Source organism: Falco biarmicus, chromosome 12 (genome assembly GCF_023638135.1).
Source record: "Falco biarmicus isolate bFalBia1 chromosome 12, bFalBia1.pri, whole genome shotgun sequence".
NCBI classification, from domain to species: Eukaryota; Metazoa; Chordata; class Aves; order Falconiformes; family Falconidae; genus Falco; species Falco biarmicus.
Genome location: NC_079299.1, coordinates 20,615,358 through 20,634,454, shown reverse-complemented (window position 1 = coordinate 20,634,454; position 19,097 = coordinate 20,615,358). Strand labels below are relative to the sequence as shown.

Sequence of the window (19,097 nt, the reverse complement as noted above, 5' to 3'; positions counted from 1 at the left end):
AAAGCAGGAGCTCCTTGGGAAGGGATGGAGTGGCTTTCCATTGGACAGTCATTAACACTGTGGCTGCTGAACCACACCTGTATCTGTTGAGTACTGGGCTAAGGCCATGTCTTAAGTACAGCAAATCCTGAGTCTGTGTGACACCTCAGGGCTCACGGTGTTGGAGATGTGCACACCCTGCCCTCAGGTAGTCTTAGGAGATGCCCTTCACCACCACTACCCCGGACTGTGCCTTTGAGCCAGGGCTTGATACAAAACAGGGCCTCCTGTTTGTCTCACTTTGAACTCCTTACCTACCTTACAGCAGTGCTCTTAAGAATCCTTAAACTTTCCTTAACCAGCTAAATGGAAGAACAGGCTTAAAAAGCAGATGCACATGATGCTTTTCCCCCCTGTGTGTCAGGATGGGGTTAGTTCTGCCTGTGCACTCTGAAGCAGGCCAGCATGAAACTGCCTGAATGGCTGAGGAGGTGGAGGGAGCACTTGTGTGGGACTCCAGAAGGGATGTGTTGTGGTTAGTGAGTACTAATGTGTCTGTAATTAGCCGTTGACATGTGCTCTTGTCGCTGTGCTAGTACTGCTTTGTTAGAAGAGCAGCACTAAATAAGCTATGAATATTAAGTGTCAGTAATTGTACAAAACTAAAGGCTGCTGTGTCGGCAGTAATTAGCAGCTCTGTTTTCATTATGGCTGGGCCTATGTTGATGCAGTGAGGGAGGGCTGTGCTTGATGGATGAGAGATGGCGTTGTAGGACCGGAACTCTGAGCAGCCAAGTTGAGGTTGGTTATTTCACATGAGGGGAAAGAGGGGATGATCCTAGCTGCTTTTGTGCAGCGTGAAGTGCTGGTCGTTTGCAAAGCTCCATAGGACAGCTATTACTGATTCTAGTAGGTTTGTGGTGAGTGATTAGATTGCTGCTGCTGGCAGACTTCTTAAATTCTTCATTAAGGCCATTTCCATTGCCTGCAATGACAGTTTCATCCTCTCAGGAACTTGGGGGGAGGTGGGGTTTTCCCTAATGACCTGTCTCCTTCCAGCAAATACTGAACTGAATCTTGAGTGGAACTAGAATTCACGAGTTTGTTTCCATGGAAATCTCTTAGGCTTGGAAGTTGCTATACCTTAAGGGCTGTAGGGTTTGTAAGGTGAATGAATGCACTGGTCTTTTCTTTTTTTCTCTCCTTCCTCTATGGCACACCTCAGTATATCTCTGTGTAACTCCCACTGCGAGGGCAGCTGACTCTGTAGTGCATTTTGTGGCTGGGATGACAGCGTTTTCCTTCCCCTCCCCTGCCAAACTAATCTTGCTCTCCTCTCTGCCCGCAGCGTCTGCCATTACAGCCGCCTCTTCTGGAAGTGGGGGGAAGGTGTCAAAGTACACGACTCTCAGAAAAGGCAAGATCCAGAGAAGCTATCAAAGGAGGATGTCCTGTCTTTCATCCAAGCGTACTACCCCTAACCCTGCTCTCTGGAGGGGTGCAGCAGGGCTGAGCCCAGCTTGGATTCTTCAGGGACTGATAAGACTGGGGAGGCACCGCAACTTCTACCCTGGTCTTCTCCAGAGCCAATTTCCTGGAGGTGATTGAACCAGGGGGTGGTATGCAGAAGGCAAAGGACAAGGCTCGACCCTGGCAGTGTATATAAGAGTACAGCCCAGGTGGCACCTGCTGCTGGAGTACCCATGGTGACTCCCAGAGCCAAAGCCTAATGCCCTTTTGTCCTGACCTACTGCATGCATGAGGCCAAGGGGCTGGCAGCTTTCTTTGCTCCTGTTCAAACATTCAGCGAGGTTTGTGGAGCTCTGTGTTTGCCAGAATTCTCCAGGCTTGTGCTTCCTTGGCCATGGGGGAAGGAGCAGAGATGTCTTGGTGGCAGAGCTGGGCAACAGCACACTGAAGTGGCCCTGCATCGTTCCTGGCAGCTGTCTGTCTCCTTGGCCTTGTCAAAGGCCTACACTACCCAGTGGAGGGTGTTAGCTCATTGAGGAATGCTAGCTTTGGGATGCAAGTATGTATTCTTGTTGGTGTCTCCAACACCTCGGCTTATCAAGGCACTTGGCTGGCCTGGTAGTTCCTATGTGATGGTACCCTGCTGGATAAAGGCCAACCCAGGTGATGAGTAGAGTTCCTGGTACAGAGTTGATACGCTCAGTGCCAGGGCTTTGTCTCAGACTTCTAGAAGCTGCTGTGACATGGATTTCCGCTCTCCAGGTCAGTGACAGACCCTGAGCTGGAAGCCTGAGGTTAATTTGTGAACATGTCTATGCCTCATGATGCGTCTGAGACCAAGGTGCTTCGGTTCTTGGTACTCGAAACTATTACCCAAATCTTCTGAAAGGAAAGTGGATGTGGGAGGGAAAGACACAGGAAGGCTGGGATGCTGGATATCTTTGGAGGAATGATGGGAATGTCTGACTTAAAAAAAACAAAACAAAACAAAAAAAAAAAACCCAAAAAAACCAAAAACCCAACCAAAACCCAACACATCAGGGCTTTAGTGAAAAGAGATCTTGACTTTGACCATGTTGGTTAATCAGAAGAAATCCTGCCCCCTGATTGCCCACTGGAAACTTTTTACATGTCAGAGTGGGCTTTAAACCCCTCCATGTTTCATTTGGCCCTGGAACTGCATCTGGGGTGAAGGCGCAGAGCTGTGAAACTCTTAGCATGGTGTTTGTGTGTCAGCAGACTTCTCCATGCACTTCTGTGCTGGGCTCAAAGTTGTCTTCTGTTGCATGTTTTACCTTCACTTCTGGCTTCCATGGCACTCTTGCCAGGTCTTCCACATAAATCAGAAGATCACACACACAGTTGACAGCTTTTGGCCAAGCAACAAAATCGCCCCATTTGTTACGTTTTGTTCTTGGCTTGTTTTTAAACACAGGCTGGTAGTAGGGAGGAAAGTGATTTAGGGGTTGTCTGAACTGTGCCTTAAAGAAAGCTATAGTTCTGCTAGAATCTATAGCCATTGTGCAGATTCTTGTTTAATTCTCTCCACACCCATATGTATGATTTGAACAAGCTTTATGTAGCAAGACATGGGAATTTTGACTTGTGGGTATACAGGTGCATGGGTGCTGTATGGCCTACCCAAAGAATTAAGAACAAGGATGGCATGTTGTTGAAGTCCCACCTCTGCCCTCCAAGGCCCAGCATCATGCGTAGGTTTAGTGGTCACTCTCAGCACGCAGCTGAGTATCATCCTACAAGCAGGCTCTGCTCTCTGAGCCTGGAGCACTTCCATGTCTTCACAAGCAAATTGTCTCCATATAACCATGTATTAATTCTCTACAGTTTGGTATAAATGAACTTAACAGCTGCAGCTCCTTGCACCAGAGAAAGTTACATGCAGGCTTGATCACTGTGGAACACAACCCTGGCTAAAGGAGCAGCACAGAAGTTGGCACGATCTGTAGGTTAATGGAAACTGGAGGAGGCAAAGCTTGGGAGTGGATGGGAGGTTAGCTTACGAATAGATCGCCCTGCATATAGCGCAGGGGAGCTGTTGTTTCTTCTCAAGCTCTGGCTAAAAGTGAAGTGGGTCAAAGCTGCTTTTTCCACGTTGGTGACTGTTAGCTCCCAGAGGTCTGCAAAAGCAGCTTAGAGACGGCGTGCTGTTAGTGCATCCTCTTGCTCACCTGCAGCCCCCTCTCTGCTCTCAAGCATTGGTAAAATGAACGAAAGAAAGGATGGCCCTTCCTTCCCCGAAGAACAGGCCCGTCACTGGCAGTTTTGTTTTGGTAAAGGCACTTTTGTAACGGATGAGGCGCAATCCCTCCCACTGGGCAATGAAGACCCTCCAACTGTGTGGTTTCCAGGCCTGTGTGCAGTTGGCTTTTTAAACCAACCAGTAATTTGAGTTCTGGTGCTTCTTCGGACTACCATACAGCTATTCCAATGCCAGCAAAGCATGCTGCTCCCTTTGCCAGGATCCTTTGCTAAGTGTTGTCCTCCACTTGGGGCCGTGGTCTCCTGCAGGCTGGCAGACAGAAGGGTGGCTAGGAATACATTAGGGTCTAGAGTACAGGCCTCTGAGGGTACAAAAAAGCCTGGCTGTTAGCCTGCAGGCTAGCTTTTATGGACAGATATGTTCTGTTGACCTAGTTGCCTCCAGCTCCTCCTGATATTAATTTGTTTTTTAATTTTGATGCACTGAACCTGGATTCCCCCTTCAAGAAGGCAAGCATGAGCCACCATGCTACTTGCTTCTGTGTTGCAGGGTAAATATAGAGGGATTATGTGGGGAAGGGGGGGTGAGAAAGGTCTTGCCGAAGGGAATGTTTATGTACATTAATTGCACAATGTATTGTTATTAGGCTGTGTATCATTTTGCGTTGACACCTCTGCTTTCATTGTCTCTATTACCAATACAGCCCCTTTAGTTCACAACAGTGCTTGTTTACTTCACCTCCCCAAAACTTCTGGCCAGCTGTGTGGATTAGTGTGAAGACGGAGAAATGCCTTGCACAGCTAAATTTTCAAGGCAGTCCCCTTTTAAAGGCTTTCCTGGGAGCACACTAAGGGCTACCTGGTGTATGTCACTGCATCAGAATGAGATAGTACTACGGGGACGGTCTCCAGCACTGCTCTGCAGTGTGCTAGGCTGCTTTTCTACTCAAAGGAAGCAAATACTAAAGTAGGTTCCAGGCTACAGCAGACCAATAACCCACGGTTGAAACCTCTCTGACCAGGGATGTTAAGTGCCTAACCCAGCCTAGGCTTACTGTAGTACAACGTGTGCCGGGGGGAGATGGTAGGACGAGACTATAGTAGCCGAGAGGCATGCTGCAGAACAGGGAAAAAAGAAAAACGGGAAGTTAAAAGGTCAAATTATTTTATTTAAAGCCGTGCAGAGGCACTTCCACCCCTGGGAGTTGGTAGTAAATTCTCTTCTGCATGTTGATTCTCAGAGGCACAAAACGGCTACCAAACTGATGCACTGGTAGATCTTCTCAAAGCCCAAGCACCCACATCTCAAGTTGGCTGCTACCTGCTTTGTGGAGAGAGAGATGCCTACCTGTTTTTGTGGCAGTAGGATTTCTTTGGTCCTGTAAGTCCGTGTGGAGGAGGAAACATCTTTGTTTAGCTCAGCTCTGGCAACACATGGTGTCTTCAGGTCACAATACCCAAGTTACCCTTTGATTCAAAGAGCGTGGTGTCTCTTTCAGCTTATGGCTGAGTCACAGGAGCCCGGGGTGGCATGTATTCTGACTGGGCTGGGCAGAGGGCACTCATCTGCAACCACAGAGGTCCTCTCCAAAAGGGAGATGCTTTCCTGCATCGGGCTGGACAGTCTTCACTGTATTTTGGGTAAGACAGCACCACCCTGAGCTCGATTTCCAACAGCAAGAGCGCTTTGATTTCTGGTTTGTCTCTTGTCCCCCTCAGTTCTCAGAGGAACAGCTTCCTACGCTGAGGCTTGGAGAGGATAAACAAGAACAGCCATTTGAAATGCCGATCCTCACCCCTGGGGGAGGCACAGTGGTGAGAGGAGAGCTCCTTGCAGGAGAGTCGTTTGGTCAGCAGGGAGAATTCTTGAGTGCAATCACATTGTCCAGCAGGAGTAAATAAGAGCAATCAGCAACGCCACGGCCACCGTAAGGGCAGCATTCTTGCGATTTTCCTTACGAAGCACACTCAGTTCTTTCTCTGGGAAACAAAGAAAAGCCTTGCCTGTGAGTGTTCTTTGTGTTGCAGCTACATCTTTCAAAACTGTCTTAAAAGCACAACGCTACCTCAGCCATGGGCAGCTCTTTTGGGATCAGTATGCAAAGCTGCCAATCAGAAGATGTGCTGAACAGGAAGTAAACTAGCAGGAACCCTTTCATTTGCTAACCCTCACCCTGTCAATCGCGGTAGGTGCTTGAGCATACTTCAATATTCAGACCAGTTCCTCTTTGCAAACGACCTTGTTCTGGGACCCTACTGAGGACAGAATGGGTCATTAGAATAATCACTTGTTCCCCAAGAGAATTAAGAAGAGGGAGGGTAGACAGCAGTTTCTACTACCTTCTAGACTTAACAGCCTGGTACCTTTTCCTAGTGCTTAAATGTTCTTAAATGCAACTATGGACACCTTTGAGCATTGCAGAATCTGGGTTTCCTTGTGTCCCAGAAGGATGAGTATGGAACAAGTCTGAGCTTAGACACTCATTCTGTTGGGGCCTGCAGCTTTTTAGAGACGGGTCACTTTCCCTGGCCCTAGTGTACAAAAGAAGAAACAAGGAAAAACATGCAGAGAGAGGAACAAAGTTGCTACTAGAAGCATGATGTCCTACTGATCTCCATTTCTGTTGTATTCTCTTTACCAAAGATGAGAACCCCGTTCTCACTAGTTTTTTTCCACAGGACAGGCAAGAAGCGAGGCCTACAGCACTACACGCTGCCTGGCCAGACCACAAGAATTATTCTGCAGGGCAAGGCGGGGCGCAGGCTGCCTCCAGAGCCAGACTGCTCTTGTGTTTGGAGTTCAACTGCAGTGACTGCATGGGTTACTTGCCTCTACGGTTTGCACTAGCAGCCTCCAGCGGGAATGCCCTGGTGCTGGTATCAAGAGACTTTTAACTGTCCTTTCTGCCTCCATTCTTCATGTAATACGAGCATTGTCATGAACCATGGAGCAAACCGCTTGAATCGGCAAAGCCACAGAAGATGTGGTAGGGACAGGAGGTCACATAACCCCCAAACACTGCAGTGCCAGCTTAAACTGATGGAGCAACGCCATTGTCAGCAACTGCAGGTCACTGCCTCAAGTGTGTCAGCTGCACTAAGCACGCATTTAATCAGAGGCCACAGCAGTGATCTAAAAAGGCTATGCACGTGCACTGTCAGTTCCATTCCAGGAGAAGCAGCCACCACCCTTAGGTGAGGCTGTTGCTACTATCTGAGCAGCCTGTCAGATGGCTCTGTTGATGGCTGATTGCTGGTAAAAGGGTGGCAGCAACGTGCCATCTCTAGGGGTAGGCCCTTAGGGAACAGCTCTGAATCTGTTTAAAGTAATTGTTAGTCTTCTGGAAACAATCTTTTAACACGAGATAAAATTACAAATTTGCTGGCTGTACCCCAGCTTTCAACTCTCCAGGCCTAAAAGAAGACTTGTGCTTCTTCCTTTGTGTGAGCTCTGGAGCTTGAACTGCTGCAGAGCACTGTCAAGCAGTTAACCATACTGATCAATGCCAGGAGCCTGAAGACATGCAAATCAGCATCCCTAGTGGAACAGAAGTGCCGTCAAACGTGTGGTAGCTCAGAGGGACTCTCATTTTAACTGCCTGCAGCAGGACTTGCAGCAAGTAAAGATCCTGGCTCTCTGGAATTGTAGGTAGCACAGTGTGAATCCCTATGCTCAGGTGCCGAACAGCCCCAGAAACTGATGCAGTGAGAACCTTCCCTAAGGAAGGTGTACTTTGCTACACTCCAGATAGAAGCTTGCTAAGCAAGCTGGCAAGTGCTATTAGAAAAGAAGAAGAAAAAAAAAGAAAAGGAGGGGGGGAGGACGTTAAAAGCCACTCAAGTCAATCTGTTGGCTAAGACTATCTAAAGACTGATAATTTTGGGTATGTGAAAGGGACATCTTTCCTCCCTCATTAGCTGATGGTTATTTTTTCCCCTATGATAGCACAGCTCAAGCAGGAAGATTCAGACTCCTAATATGCTGACTAGATTTCCCTTGGTCTAGCTCCCTTTGGTTGAACCCAAATTCAAAGGCAGAAGTCAGAGGTGGCGGAGGCTTGAAGACGGAGCTAAGCTGCAGTACTGATCCCATCTAGCCCAGAGGGACCATTTTTAATGAAGCTCTTACCATAGTTGTCAGCTTTGGTCATTAGTAAGTTTCTCTCTCTCTCCAGTGACTTTCTGTAATGAGAAGAGGAGTTCGTTACCTGTGAGGCACAACACAGCCTATTTCTTTGCTTATATGATGGAAAAGAGACTGTCCCACTGCCAGGGATATCTGTTCATAGAATGAACCCCTCACCCTTTGCTGTGGAAAGGTAACAGTTTAGAAACCCCCCAGCTGTGCAAGAGAAGAGATGCAGCAGTTTTAGATTATTTTTTCCATCCCCCAAACTGCTTCATATCTCTCCTTTCAGAGCAACATTAGTGTATACAAGCAGGCTAGAATGTGTCTGTGTGTCAGAGAGCCCCCTGCTTTGTTCCCCCAGGTGGGGTAGGAAATTCTGCTACAGCTACAGGATGGGACAGGGTCCCTGCATGTTCCCCGCAGGACCCTGCCCTTCCAGCACACCTGGCTTAGTGCTGGAATGCTAATTCTTCTCACCCATTGAAACTGGGATTCCCCTGTCAGATGTATCCAATTTACACACTCAGGGAAGCAAGCTGAATCCAAACCCAGTAACACCACCAGTTAAACAACCTGTTACTAGACTGAAGACTCAGGATAGTAACAATAAAGAGCAAGTCAGGCCAACTCAGGCCTTGTCTTAAGCTGCACAGGATGATTAATTAATACACTCTTTAAAATATAAACACAAAACAAACTGCCTGAAAGCTGCAGTGTTTCCATTACCCAGTGAGGATGTGGTCACTCCTTTCAGGCTGTGCACATATAAACAAACATGCACTAACAAATGATCTCGTGGTTCAGAACAGACAGCGAAGACACTAAGTGTAACAGTTTGTTGTTCCCCTTGGGGCACAGCAAGAACGTGTAGGAGGAAAGAGATCCAAATCTATGTGTACAGCTAGTTAAGTAAGGGATGGCAAGAAAGCAAGCTATGTCAGGGGAGGAAAGGGCTCTTAAAGGCAACTGGGGAAAGGCAATGTGGAGTGCAGCCAGGAGGAAGTGAGAAGACAGATTTACCAGCACGACTGAGCTGCTACTTCGAAACTTGCCTTGTGAAGTGAGTCAAGGGAAGCGGCTTTAAGAATGAGACATGAAGAAACCATGACAACTGAACTTCAGAACGGCAAAAGCAGAGCTCTCCTTTGTGTACTACTCAGTGAATCAATAATTTTGATCATGCAACCTTCCTCCAGGGTTTCTCAAATGGTTTGGATTAGGACAACAATTTCTGTTTCCATCTCCACACAAGCTGTACAAATTCAGAAAAGGACCCAGGAATCCAAATTCCTAATTCTCTGCACTAGGCCCTATATTTCAGAGAGAAATCATACAGATATATACCATCTTGTCAAGTTACCACAGCTGTAGGTTTGGTTGCTGGCCATGTAAGTACCAGATAAAGAATACAGACAGTAAACATAAGAATTTAGGCCTAAAAAAAAAGGACTGTTGAGATGAGGAGCTAGAGAGATGAGGGACAGAAGGAGACAGGACCCTGTCCAAATATGGATGGGGATACAGAACCCCAGGGAAGGGAGAGAGAGGGGGAGTGGGAAAGAGGAACAAAGAAGTTAAGCTGAAGCTGGTAAGTATCAAGGTGTGATGTCACCACTGCTAGGATTATTTCTAACTGGGTTCTGTAGGACAGCACTGTAGAGCAGACACCAGGACCAACAAGACCGCTCCCTGGGCCTATGATGCAGCTTCCCAGCCTTTTTTGCTAGGAGCAGATAGTAGGATACTGGTGACTGGAAGAATGTCCTCAAGTGGGGAGATCTAGGATCGCTTGCTTCACACTCTACAGAAATAGCAGGTTCTGTCTGTGTCTGCTACAGCATCCAAGGTCTTTGCTAGAGTCCCAGCTCTAGAAGCTACAGTTGCCTCTTTACATGAGTGACAGATTTCAGGGGAATTCTCCCTCTTCCCTTTCTCAAGGAAAGCCAGTGTCACTGCATCCTACATCGAGACACATTTGCAATACAGGCACAGAGAGAGTAATTTCCCTCAGCCCCTTTTGCAATTGTATCCCAGCAGTACTTGCTGCGTATTTCCCCTGACTGAACTCGGGCAGCTTCAGCAAGGCTTGACTAGCAGCGCGTAGTGAATATTTGCCAGACTCACAGAGCTGTTCCCTAGCAGGCCAGGAGCTTGTTCTGCAAATGAACTGGTGAGTTTTGGGCACTGCCTGGCTGGCTATGGTGCAGGCTGGAGCAAGGCTGGTGGTTAAGATAAAGTTCTCCCCACGTGTCACTGAACTTCTCACCCTAGCGAGTTCCGCAAGTGAGGCCCAAGCTGGGGGAAGAGAGTCTCTGTCAGGGGGAACTACACACTCCCATCCCTTCAGGAGCCCTTGCTCAGTACTACAGCAGGAGGACAGCTAGCTGAAGTGCACACTGACAGATGTGAAAGGGGGTGGTCAATACCTTCCTTCAGGGCTGAGCTTCTCCCTGCGGAGTTTAAGATCCATCTCCTCCACGCTCCGTCTGCAACGTGCCAGCTTCTCCTCCAGTCCATCAATCTGAAAAACACCACACCAGTCACTGTTATTTCCTCTCCCAGCTAACATGGATCCATCCCCACTCAGATGGGAGGGTGGCAGCTCAGCTACTCCACCTCCTTCCTCCCTAAGTCAAGGGAGGGACAGGCCCAGCTCTGTGTAGAGATCACACCACAGAGCACCCATCACCTCCCAGATCAGCCTGTATTATACCCTCGGCAACCGTGACATTGCAATCCCAGACACAGCCAAGCCAGCTCTAACACTCCCACCTCTGTGGCTGACCGGCACCTTTTAGCTAAGATCCGATCCTGTTCCAGCCTGTCTACTTTCTGTGCATGTGGCTCCACAAGCAAAGATGTGATCTAAGGCATCTTTATGCAATTAAAAGAGGATAAAATGAGAGACACCGGCCTTCATCAAAGCCTGAATGACAAGGTCTTGATTTAGTGCTGTGAACAGATGCAGAATTTCATAGAACGTGACTACAAAGTACCCTCAGCTGCCTGGTTGGGTGAAGGGACAAAGGGGAAACACCGATACCTACACCATGTGTCTTTTACCCAACTATATCTACAACAGCAGCAGCAGTCTGCACAGGAGAGCATTCACCACTGCCTCCACACCTTTGGCCTGCACCAAGTTTTGGCACCAGCCTGTTCCCATGGAGAAAAACACTGGTCACCTCCCTGTGTGTCCTCATCAGACTTCCTAACAGGCACCCTCCTCCCGCCATGTCTTCTTGTAACTGTGGGCAAGTACAAGAGAGTTGATCTACTTGTGTGCGGATGGATTGCACAGGAGGGGATCCTACCATGGACAACACTTCTCCTGGGAATCATTTCTCTTTTCAGCCTGGCAACCAGAACATAGACATCTTTAGGAAAACTTTGTCTTTCAGGCTTGCTTCCAGCAGGGAAACAGTGGAACTAATTAGATAATATGAACACAACACCCGAGCCTGAAAGAAAACGGCCTTGGTGCCCTGAGGTGTCAATGACCTCTTTTTTAGCTATTTAGTGCAACATTCTTGCTGTGTCTAGTTCCCCAAGCAAGGCCAAGGCCAGCCAGATGGCTGACAGCATGGCCTCTCAGTGGTAGGATCCTTCACACACCAGAAACTAAGAGGCAGCACAGTCCCTAGTGAAGTACTGAGGTGGAATGAGACACCAGCTGCCTGGACATCAGCTTCAGAGGTGGCCCAGAGCACAAACACTCCCATAAACACTGACATGGGAAACAAAATCAAAGGTAGTGATTCCTAATTATTGCTGCTTTGGGGATCAGCTCCATCCTAAGCTCATTAGCAGTCTCACACTTTCTGCTCTGGAAAGGCAGGCAAGCGTTATAAATAGGCAGGATAGGAGAAAAGGCTTGATGCAAAGGGGAGAACAAAGCAGACTGCAACAAGGAGTTTAGCCAGCTAGCTAAACTGTGCCAGGAGCACAGCCGAGCTGGGGAGAGGGCCACATAAAACCAGGCTAAAATAAATCTTTGCATCTTACCAGACAGCAATTTCAAAGTCCCTTGTTACTAGGCAGCTCTGCCAGGGCTGTTGAGATGCCAGAGTTCCCAGAGGAACATGAACAGCTTCCCCTGAGCCCAAGGGGAGCACCAAGGCGTATCTATCACCTGATCTCAGAGCACAGGGAATGGTGCTTCTGTGTCTGACAATGCTTGGGTTTGCCTGGATGGGGACACAGACGTTTTTGAAGCATGTTAACTGAAAATGCATTCAGTTAGGGCAAAGATAATTGTCCTCCTCCATATCCAGCTGTGCCAGTTAAGAAGGTTAACTCCAGCTGCTCATTGCTATCTGTCATCCACTACAGCTCAGACAGCGAGATGTACTGCCTCAGTCTGCTTCAGGACCAAGCAAGGGCTTCCTCTAAGTTAGTTCTGACCAGCAAATTAATTTAATGGCAGGGTACAGCAGAGTGGAGGTTGGGTGTCCGTCCAGTCCAATTTAAAAATGACCATCTCCTTTACCAGTTCCTACCATTTGCAAATGACTGTCTTCTCAGCTCTCTTATCTGTTGAAAACCCTCACATACACACACAGCAAGAGGTACTTCATCATGTGTTACCTGGCTCCTCCTTAGCCAGTAAATCTATTGCAGTGCACCACGCCTTCTCTGGAAACAAGTTTGAAAATCACATTAAATAATACAATTTAATGAGAGCTTTGGTTAGTCAGCTGCCAACCCCACCACTGAATTTTCCATGTCATTGCACTTCCTTCCTCTCCTCCAGAACTGCTCCTCCTGCTCAGTTTGCAGTTGCTCTCACTCGTACATTCTCTGCCCATACTTCCGTCACTTTATGAGATACAACAAGAGGCACTCTGCCCAACTCTGCCAATGCTTTCACTTTCTGCTGACTAAAATTCTCCAGATTCCACATAATACTTTAAAAGTTTCAACTGGTTTTACTGCTCTTACATCAAAACCAAAGTTTGGGTCCCCTGCTGGAGAGTAGTAATTTGCTAATAAACCACATGCCCTAGAACTGCACCATCAGCTTTGCTGAGCTGCACAAGGGACAAAAAATAATGAAAAAAAAGCAAGGAAGGAGGAACAGATTGCTGAATGAACAAAATATTTTTTTCCTCCAGAATCTCACTGTTTCTTTTCTTCAGGGTAGTCTGGGGCATTAGGGTTTTAAGGAAGGACGAGTCAGGATTCCTGGATGTTATCCATTCACTGTGCCTCAGTTTCCCTACCTATAAATTAGGACAATACTATCTGCCTCCTGAAGGTAGTAGTTCATTTACACAAGGAACCTCAGACACCAACCCAAACTATGGGCAGAGCACTACCTTGATACATCAGTACCGTTGCCTCACCTGGAATTTGGGATCTGTTCCTGTAAGCTTGGAATCCCTCAGCAGCTCAGCCATCCAAGTAACTCTTCAGTGCAGGGGAAAGGCAGGGCAGAAACAGAGAATAAGCACAGGGAGTCATCAGAGTGATGTCTGGGAATTACTGATTACTCTGTGCTGCTAAGGAAACTCCCAGGGGGAGTCATAGCCTGTAGAGCTGTAGCACAAGAAAACCCGTAGAGCTCTGACATAATTCCCTGTAGCAGCTCTCCAAGACAGCAATCCTAGAAGCAGGTACACACCTGAGCTTGTTGTGGATGGAAAGCTTTCCCTCCTACTAACATGTGAGAAGGTTACTTGGGGTATGTACCTTGGCCTACTAGAAGCCCGCACAACACCAAAGAGTCAAGCTCACTTAGCTGAACCATCACTGCACCCCACACTGGCCTATCGTTTTAGCGGCAATCTCTGCACAGTGGCTTATGAATTGCAAAGACGAACCTTGCTCCTGCTGGCTCTCCCTTCCATGAAGAGGGTCCTCTGGGACAGAGCTGAAGCACAGCATGCAGAAAGCTCACGTGACAACTCCTCAAGTTCACATGCTGTATCAGGGACACAGGACTTCACTCACAGCAACATCTTTAAGCAGTGTCAGTTAAGAGGGGCAAGCAGAACAGGTAGGTCTCATCCAGGCAGTGGCTCGAGGCACACAGAGCTGCCCTTTTGCTCCTCAAGAGCCACTCCAGAAAGTCAAGTCCCAGCAGCTTTGGATACACACAGGGATCTAAGACCAGATGCCTCCCTTGCTCCAGAAGGTATGATAAGGCACTCAGCCATTTTTATTGAATTCTGGCAACACTCGCTTGCAATCTGGAGACCTTTTTAAACCAGAGAGACCCGGAGCAGATTTCGATCCAAACTGACTTACATGCTTATTACAAATCTCATTTGTTGGGACCATCTTGGGCAGGGAGCCCAAAACGGTTCACATAAAGGCAGAGACAAAGACAGAAGAGAAAAAGAAGCAGCTTTGCTTACAGAGTTGAGCTGGATCCCTTTTAATACATTTTGTAATGAATTAATAAAAGCTTTCTTTCCAGCAGAAAGGCTAAAAGCGCTTTTCAAGAACTGGCATCCACCCCCTGCTTTTATGAATTCCCTAATTAAGATACTGGCAAAGAGCCATATCACACATACATTAACATCCAACAGCATTAGGTAATGAGGTTTTTGTCTTCTGACCCTCATAAAACGGATCAAAGCCAACTGAAGAGATGGGGGCGAAGAAAAAAACACCCTTCCCCAAGCAGTCTTCTCATGCCTTGTCACCTGCCAGCCCACTTGAGCCATTCTTTTCACAGAAGAATTAGTGGTTCCTGCATCCACAAATTTGGCTGGATTATTAAAATTAGGCCAGCAGAGATGAATTCTGTTTAAATTCAAATGCTAACTTGCTGTTCACGGACACAATTCCATTTTCACCACGCTCTTGGAATCATTTTGCATGCTGGCAAATCATTTCACAGATGCTGTGCCCACAGCATGATTGGAAATATTTACCAGGCAAGCTACTATATAATAGAGGACTATCCACCAGCAAAGTCTAAGATGAATCTTGCAGATCAGCTCCCTGTGTTGCTGAAAAAGAAAGGGCTGGATCCTACCTGCACCTCCTCCTTCAGCCTTGCAGAGACTATCCAGTTAGTCAGCCCACCCTGCCTCTGCTCAGACCAGCAGCTTTGCAGGATTGCACACAGATGTGACCACACGGCACAACCCACAGCTTTTTGAAAAATCCTGGAAGAACAACTTTACTGAGTAAAGACTACATTGGCCTTTTCCCTATTCTTTATGCTCTTGCATTGACACTTACCAGCCACTGCCTTGCCAGAAGCAGCACTACACGTAACAATACTTTCTCCAAACACACACTCGACATTTTGCAGCTCAGGTACTGTGTGAGTGCAGGGTATTCTCTGTGCATTTAATAGCCCCACGTTTTTGCTTCCATGATTTTTTTTTCAGTTATTGTCTGAACCACAGGTATATTTTTAAGGGCTACAATATCCTCTGGCAAGCAGTTTAACAGCACAGCCACAGGTTACAGGAAGAACCAACTCCTCCTGTTCTGAGCTTGCTCGCTGCTAGTTTCATTTGATAGCCCTAATTTTGTATCGACAGTGAACGTTCATTCTTTGTTTAAAATTACAAATAGCATGCAGATGATACAGATGTGTATCAGGTCCTCTTGCAGTCATGTTTTCAAACTTAAAAGGACCTGCTGCGCTTAGTTGTTTCTTGCACACAAGTTTTCCACACCTTTGATTATCCTTGTCACTCTCAAGCTCATTCCACTTTCACTGTTTTGCTACAAAACAGACCAGTCTTCCCAGTTTCATTTTCCTGACAAGTTTCCTCAAGAAATTTCTGTGCAGCTCAGCACTGTCAATAGGACTGCCTGTTGAAAGACTACAGAGCTATATAAAAGGAGAAGTGGCATGAGTTTAAACTACCACAACATTATGGCAGAACATTTATATCAGTTTAAACCAGGTCATATCAATTACACCTGCAATCTGTAAATGCAAACTTATCTGATAAGTGTCTATATAGAAAATTGCATTCATTTAGCATCATGACTTCAGTTTAACAAGCATGACTCTGCCTAGATTAGGCCTTTCGAAGCTAGCCATGCATCATATCATATTAGGACTCATTTAGAAAGTTTTCTTTACAATCATAACAGCTCAGAAGGTAATACTGAACTGAAAAAAAATTTAAATTATAAAATCACTATCTCGGCTATCACACCTTCTGACACCTGCAATGCAATCCTCTCTTCCTCTGGCTTAAAGGGATTTTGTTTTCTTCCTCAACTTCTATTCAGCACCTTTCTCATCACTGCAAGGGGGGGTAGATTTTATCTTTTAGTAGTGTCTTTGCACAGAGTTTAAGTTTTCACCTGTAACACACCGAAGAAGTGTATTCTACAAGCCTTTCAAAAGAAGTATCTTCTATCATGACAATGTCTAAAAAAATATAAAAATCTAAAGCTACCAGAAGTCCCCAAACACTGTGCAAAAATTTTCTGTGGCAGCTAAAATCAGTTCCTTTTCATTCTGTGATCAGCAGGTCCCTGACAGGCTCACCCTTTTTAACACCTCTCTTTTTGTAAGGCAGGCGCTCCCTTCTCAACTCTCCTTGTCTGTCACATCTCAAATAACCACCACAAAAATTTCATTATTCCAATTCTCCCTGCTAGGCTTACTGAACAGAAGCTTGGACAGTCAGCATGCTCCCCTCTGGTGGTTATAATTTGGGTTAGAGTGCCCAGAAATGTCTGTTTCTCTAACAAAAGCCTAACTAGATGAAATAGACCAGAGAACTACTATAAAAACTCCCATTCATATGACAAGTAGGATGCTCACTTTTACACTAGCGGCTGATGAAGCATATATGGCAAGCCCCAAGCCCTTTCCCTGGCCTTTACGCCCCTGACTATCTTGGTCTGTTGAGCACATGCTCATCTAAAAAACTTCAGGACAGCGAGGTGACCAGTGAGATTCACTGAATCAGTTCTGCTCCCTTTCAGCCATTTGTCAGGAAGGTTCAGGCTGTTGCTTTCCCCAAAGTACCCACAACCCACAGATGTGAACTATGGGCTCTCCACTGCCTCCTCCAAGTCTGTCCAGATAGCACTGCTCCTCGCAGGAGCCAGGATGAAGTATGCTTCAGAGAGTCCTTAACTAATATGCCTCGGTTTGTTAATACAAATACAAAGCTTAAACAAAGCTTACTGGCTGCCCTCCTGCCACTCGGGAGATTGCAAAACAAGCAAAACAGAAAAAAGCCAGATTTAGAAGGAAGACATACTCTTAAAAACCAGCTTTTTCTCCTTCTCCTTGCTGTGATTTATAGGCATGCCGTGCGCTGGTTTACGGCTGGGCTCCTCAAAAGCGGCAGCCTGCGCCCAGCACACTGCTGACTTCCACCACTGCACACACAGGTCAGGCTACCCACGGTTTGCTAGCCAGGGGCCAGAGCTTGCCGCGGCACCCTCCACAGTCATTTAGGTTGGAAAAGACCTTTGAGATCATCAAGTCCGACCACTAACCTAACACTACTAAGCCCACGTCCAAGTTAAACCGTGTCCCTAATCACCGCAACTATGTGTTTTTTAAACGCCTCCAGGGATGGCGAGCAGTGCTCCCTGGGCAGCCTGCTCCAATGCTTGAGCGCCCTTTCAGCGAAGATAATTTCCCTAATATCCAATATAAAGCTCCGTTGGTGCACACACTCACTGCCTCCCCCTACCCCGCCTCAAGGGCTCGGCCGGAGCAGGCGCACCACACGCCACCGTTCAGGCAAAGGCCTGGGCCGGAGGACGGGCCGGCACAGGCTGCCCCGCCTCAGCCGCCCCCGCTGCCATCGCACATGAAGATGGCGGCCGGGCTCGGCACCAGCACAGCCTGGTCGGAGCGGCGTCCCCAAGCCCCCACCGCCCCGCTCCTCCCCGACACCCACCGCTCTCAGGAAAAAGCTGCTGTGGCGGTGGCAGCCGCCTCGCCTCGGCCCTGCCAAGCCCGGCCCGGCCGTGCCCCGCGCCGCTGCCGCCCCCCTCACCTCACGGGCCACGCTCAGCCCCTCTCGCCTCCGGCCCATGGTCCCCGCCCCGCCCGCAGCCGCGCATGCGCAGGGGCCGCTCTGCGCCACCGCCCGAGCGCGGCCACGTCCGCGGGGCGGCCGCCATCGTGGTGAGGGGGCTGCGCCGCGGGGCGGCCGCCATCTTGGGGAGGGCGCTGCTGCCCGGCTCCCTGCGGCGGAGCTGCCCGGGGCGGCAGCGGCCGCGGCCCAGCGGGCCGGTTTTGGCGTGGCGTGAAGGCGGACGGGGGCGTGCGGCAGGGTGAGAGCAGCGCCTGCCGCTTTGTGCCCGTGCTGCCTGCAGCCAGCTCTGCCTGCTGCAGCAGCGGGTGAGGGATGGTTTGGGAGGACCAGCGGGCCGGGAAGCTCTCGGACCTGCCTCATCCTGCCTCTCCGCTCCTCAGAGACCCCTGCTCCCAAGGAGGGGTATTGGCAGGGGTGTGCAGTGTCTGGCAGGGCATGGCCTCTGGGCCTGAGGCCAAATCCAGACCGATCAGTTGGTTTCCCCCCGAGGGGAGCCAGCTCCACCCTGCTTAGCGCTGCTGCGCTGCTCAGGCCACTCCAGCCCAGCTCTTACATTGCTGAGGGTCAGGGCTCGCCTAGGAAGACGGCAATCTCTCAGAAAAGCAAGGCACCAACAGGACTGCTGCTTTGCTGTGTGTAATGAGCGCTGGTGGTCCTTGGGGCTTCCATCTCAAACACTAACTTTATGCTAAAGCAGCTGCCTGAAAAGCTGGCTGGTTGATCCGCTAGGAGACAGCACTTTGTGCACACTAGCCAGTTCGTTGCAAGATGTTAATCGCAATGGCTCATATGCATGGCATTTTTTTTTCCTGACCCAAGAAAGCTTTTTATGAAACACTGCTATCTTGTATTAAAAACAAAAACCAAGAAACACCACTGAAGTGCATCTGTCTTCAGGGTAGGACATGACCGCTAGATGACAGAGAACAGCAGAGCTATTTGCTGACCAAAAAACTAAAAAGGAAGGCTGGCCAGCAGTAACATTTATTAGACACACAAACTGAATTTTCATTTTGGCTAAACACCCTCCGCTGACTGAAATTTTGCTAGGATGTCAGGAGTGCAGATGCCTGTCACAGAAGCAGCGATAATGCTAATATCTAATTAGTGTATTTCACTTTTCTTTAAAAAAAAAATCCTCTTTGTTTTACTATGGGAGGCTTTACTATGGGAAGTGGCATGTGTTGGTAACAGCATCAGTCTCATTTTCTCTCTGGAAAAAATGAGGGATAACTGTACTTTTCTCTGCTTCCCAATATGGTAGTTGACTCTGTGATACAGAACCTACAGTGCTGAACCCAAAGAAGCCAGAA

At 48.1% G+C, this 19,097-nt stretch overlaps 2 protein-coding genes across 6 annotated transcripts in view; one reads left to right on the top strand and one right to left on the bottom strand.

The window, feature by feature from the left end:
* Window positions 1-4,389, top strand: part of CMTR1 (cap methyltransferase 1) — a 31,746-nt gene extending 27,357 nt beyond the window's left edge. For both annotated transcript variants that reach the window (XM_056356997.1, XM_056356998.1), the window contains exon 24: window positions 1,328-4,389. In XM_056356997.1, coding sequence (XP_056212972.1) covers window positions 1,328-1,460 — 133 coding nt within the window. In that variant the 3' untranslated portion in view covers window positions 1,461-4,389. The remainder of the gene's footprint in view (window positions 1-1,327) is intronic.
* A 428-nt stretch (window positions 4,390-4,817) lies between these two features.
* Window positions 4,818-17,886, bottom strand: CCDC167 (coiled-coil domain containing 167). Of its 4 annotated transcripts, XM_056357000.1 has the most exons (5): window positions 17,743-17,764; window positions 13,144-13,207; window positions 10,225-10,319; window positions 7,799-7,851; window positions 4,818-5,649 (listed from the first exon to the last, which is right to left on the bottom strand). In XM_056357000.1, the coding sequence occupies exons 2-5, from the start codon at window positions 13,195-13,197 to the stop codon at window positions 5,546-5,548; spliced, it is 306 nt and encodes a 101-aa protein (XP_056212975.1). In that variant the 5' UTR covers window positions 13,198-13,207; window positions 17,743-17,764; the 3' UTR covers window positions 4,818-5,545. The 4 variants fall into 4 exon arrangements, with proteins under 4 accessions (XP_056212975.1, XP_056212976.1, XP_056212974.1 ...); XM_056357001.1 differs by lacking the exon at window positions 13,144-13,207 and having other exon boundaries at window positions 17,743-17,886; XM_056356999.1 differs by lacking the exon at window positions 13,144-13,207 and having other exon boundaries at window positions 17,644-17,787.
* Window positions 17,887-19,097: the final 1,211 nt, after the last annotated feature.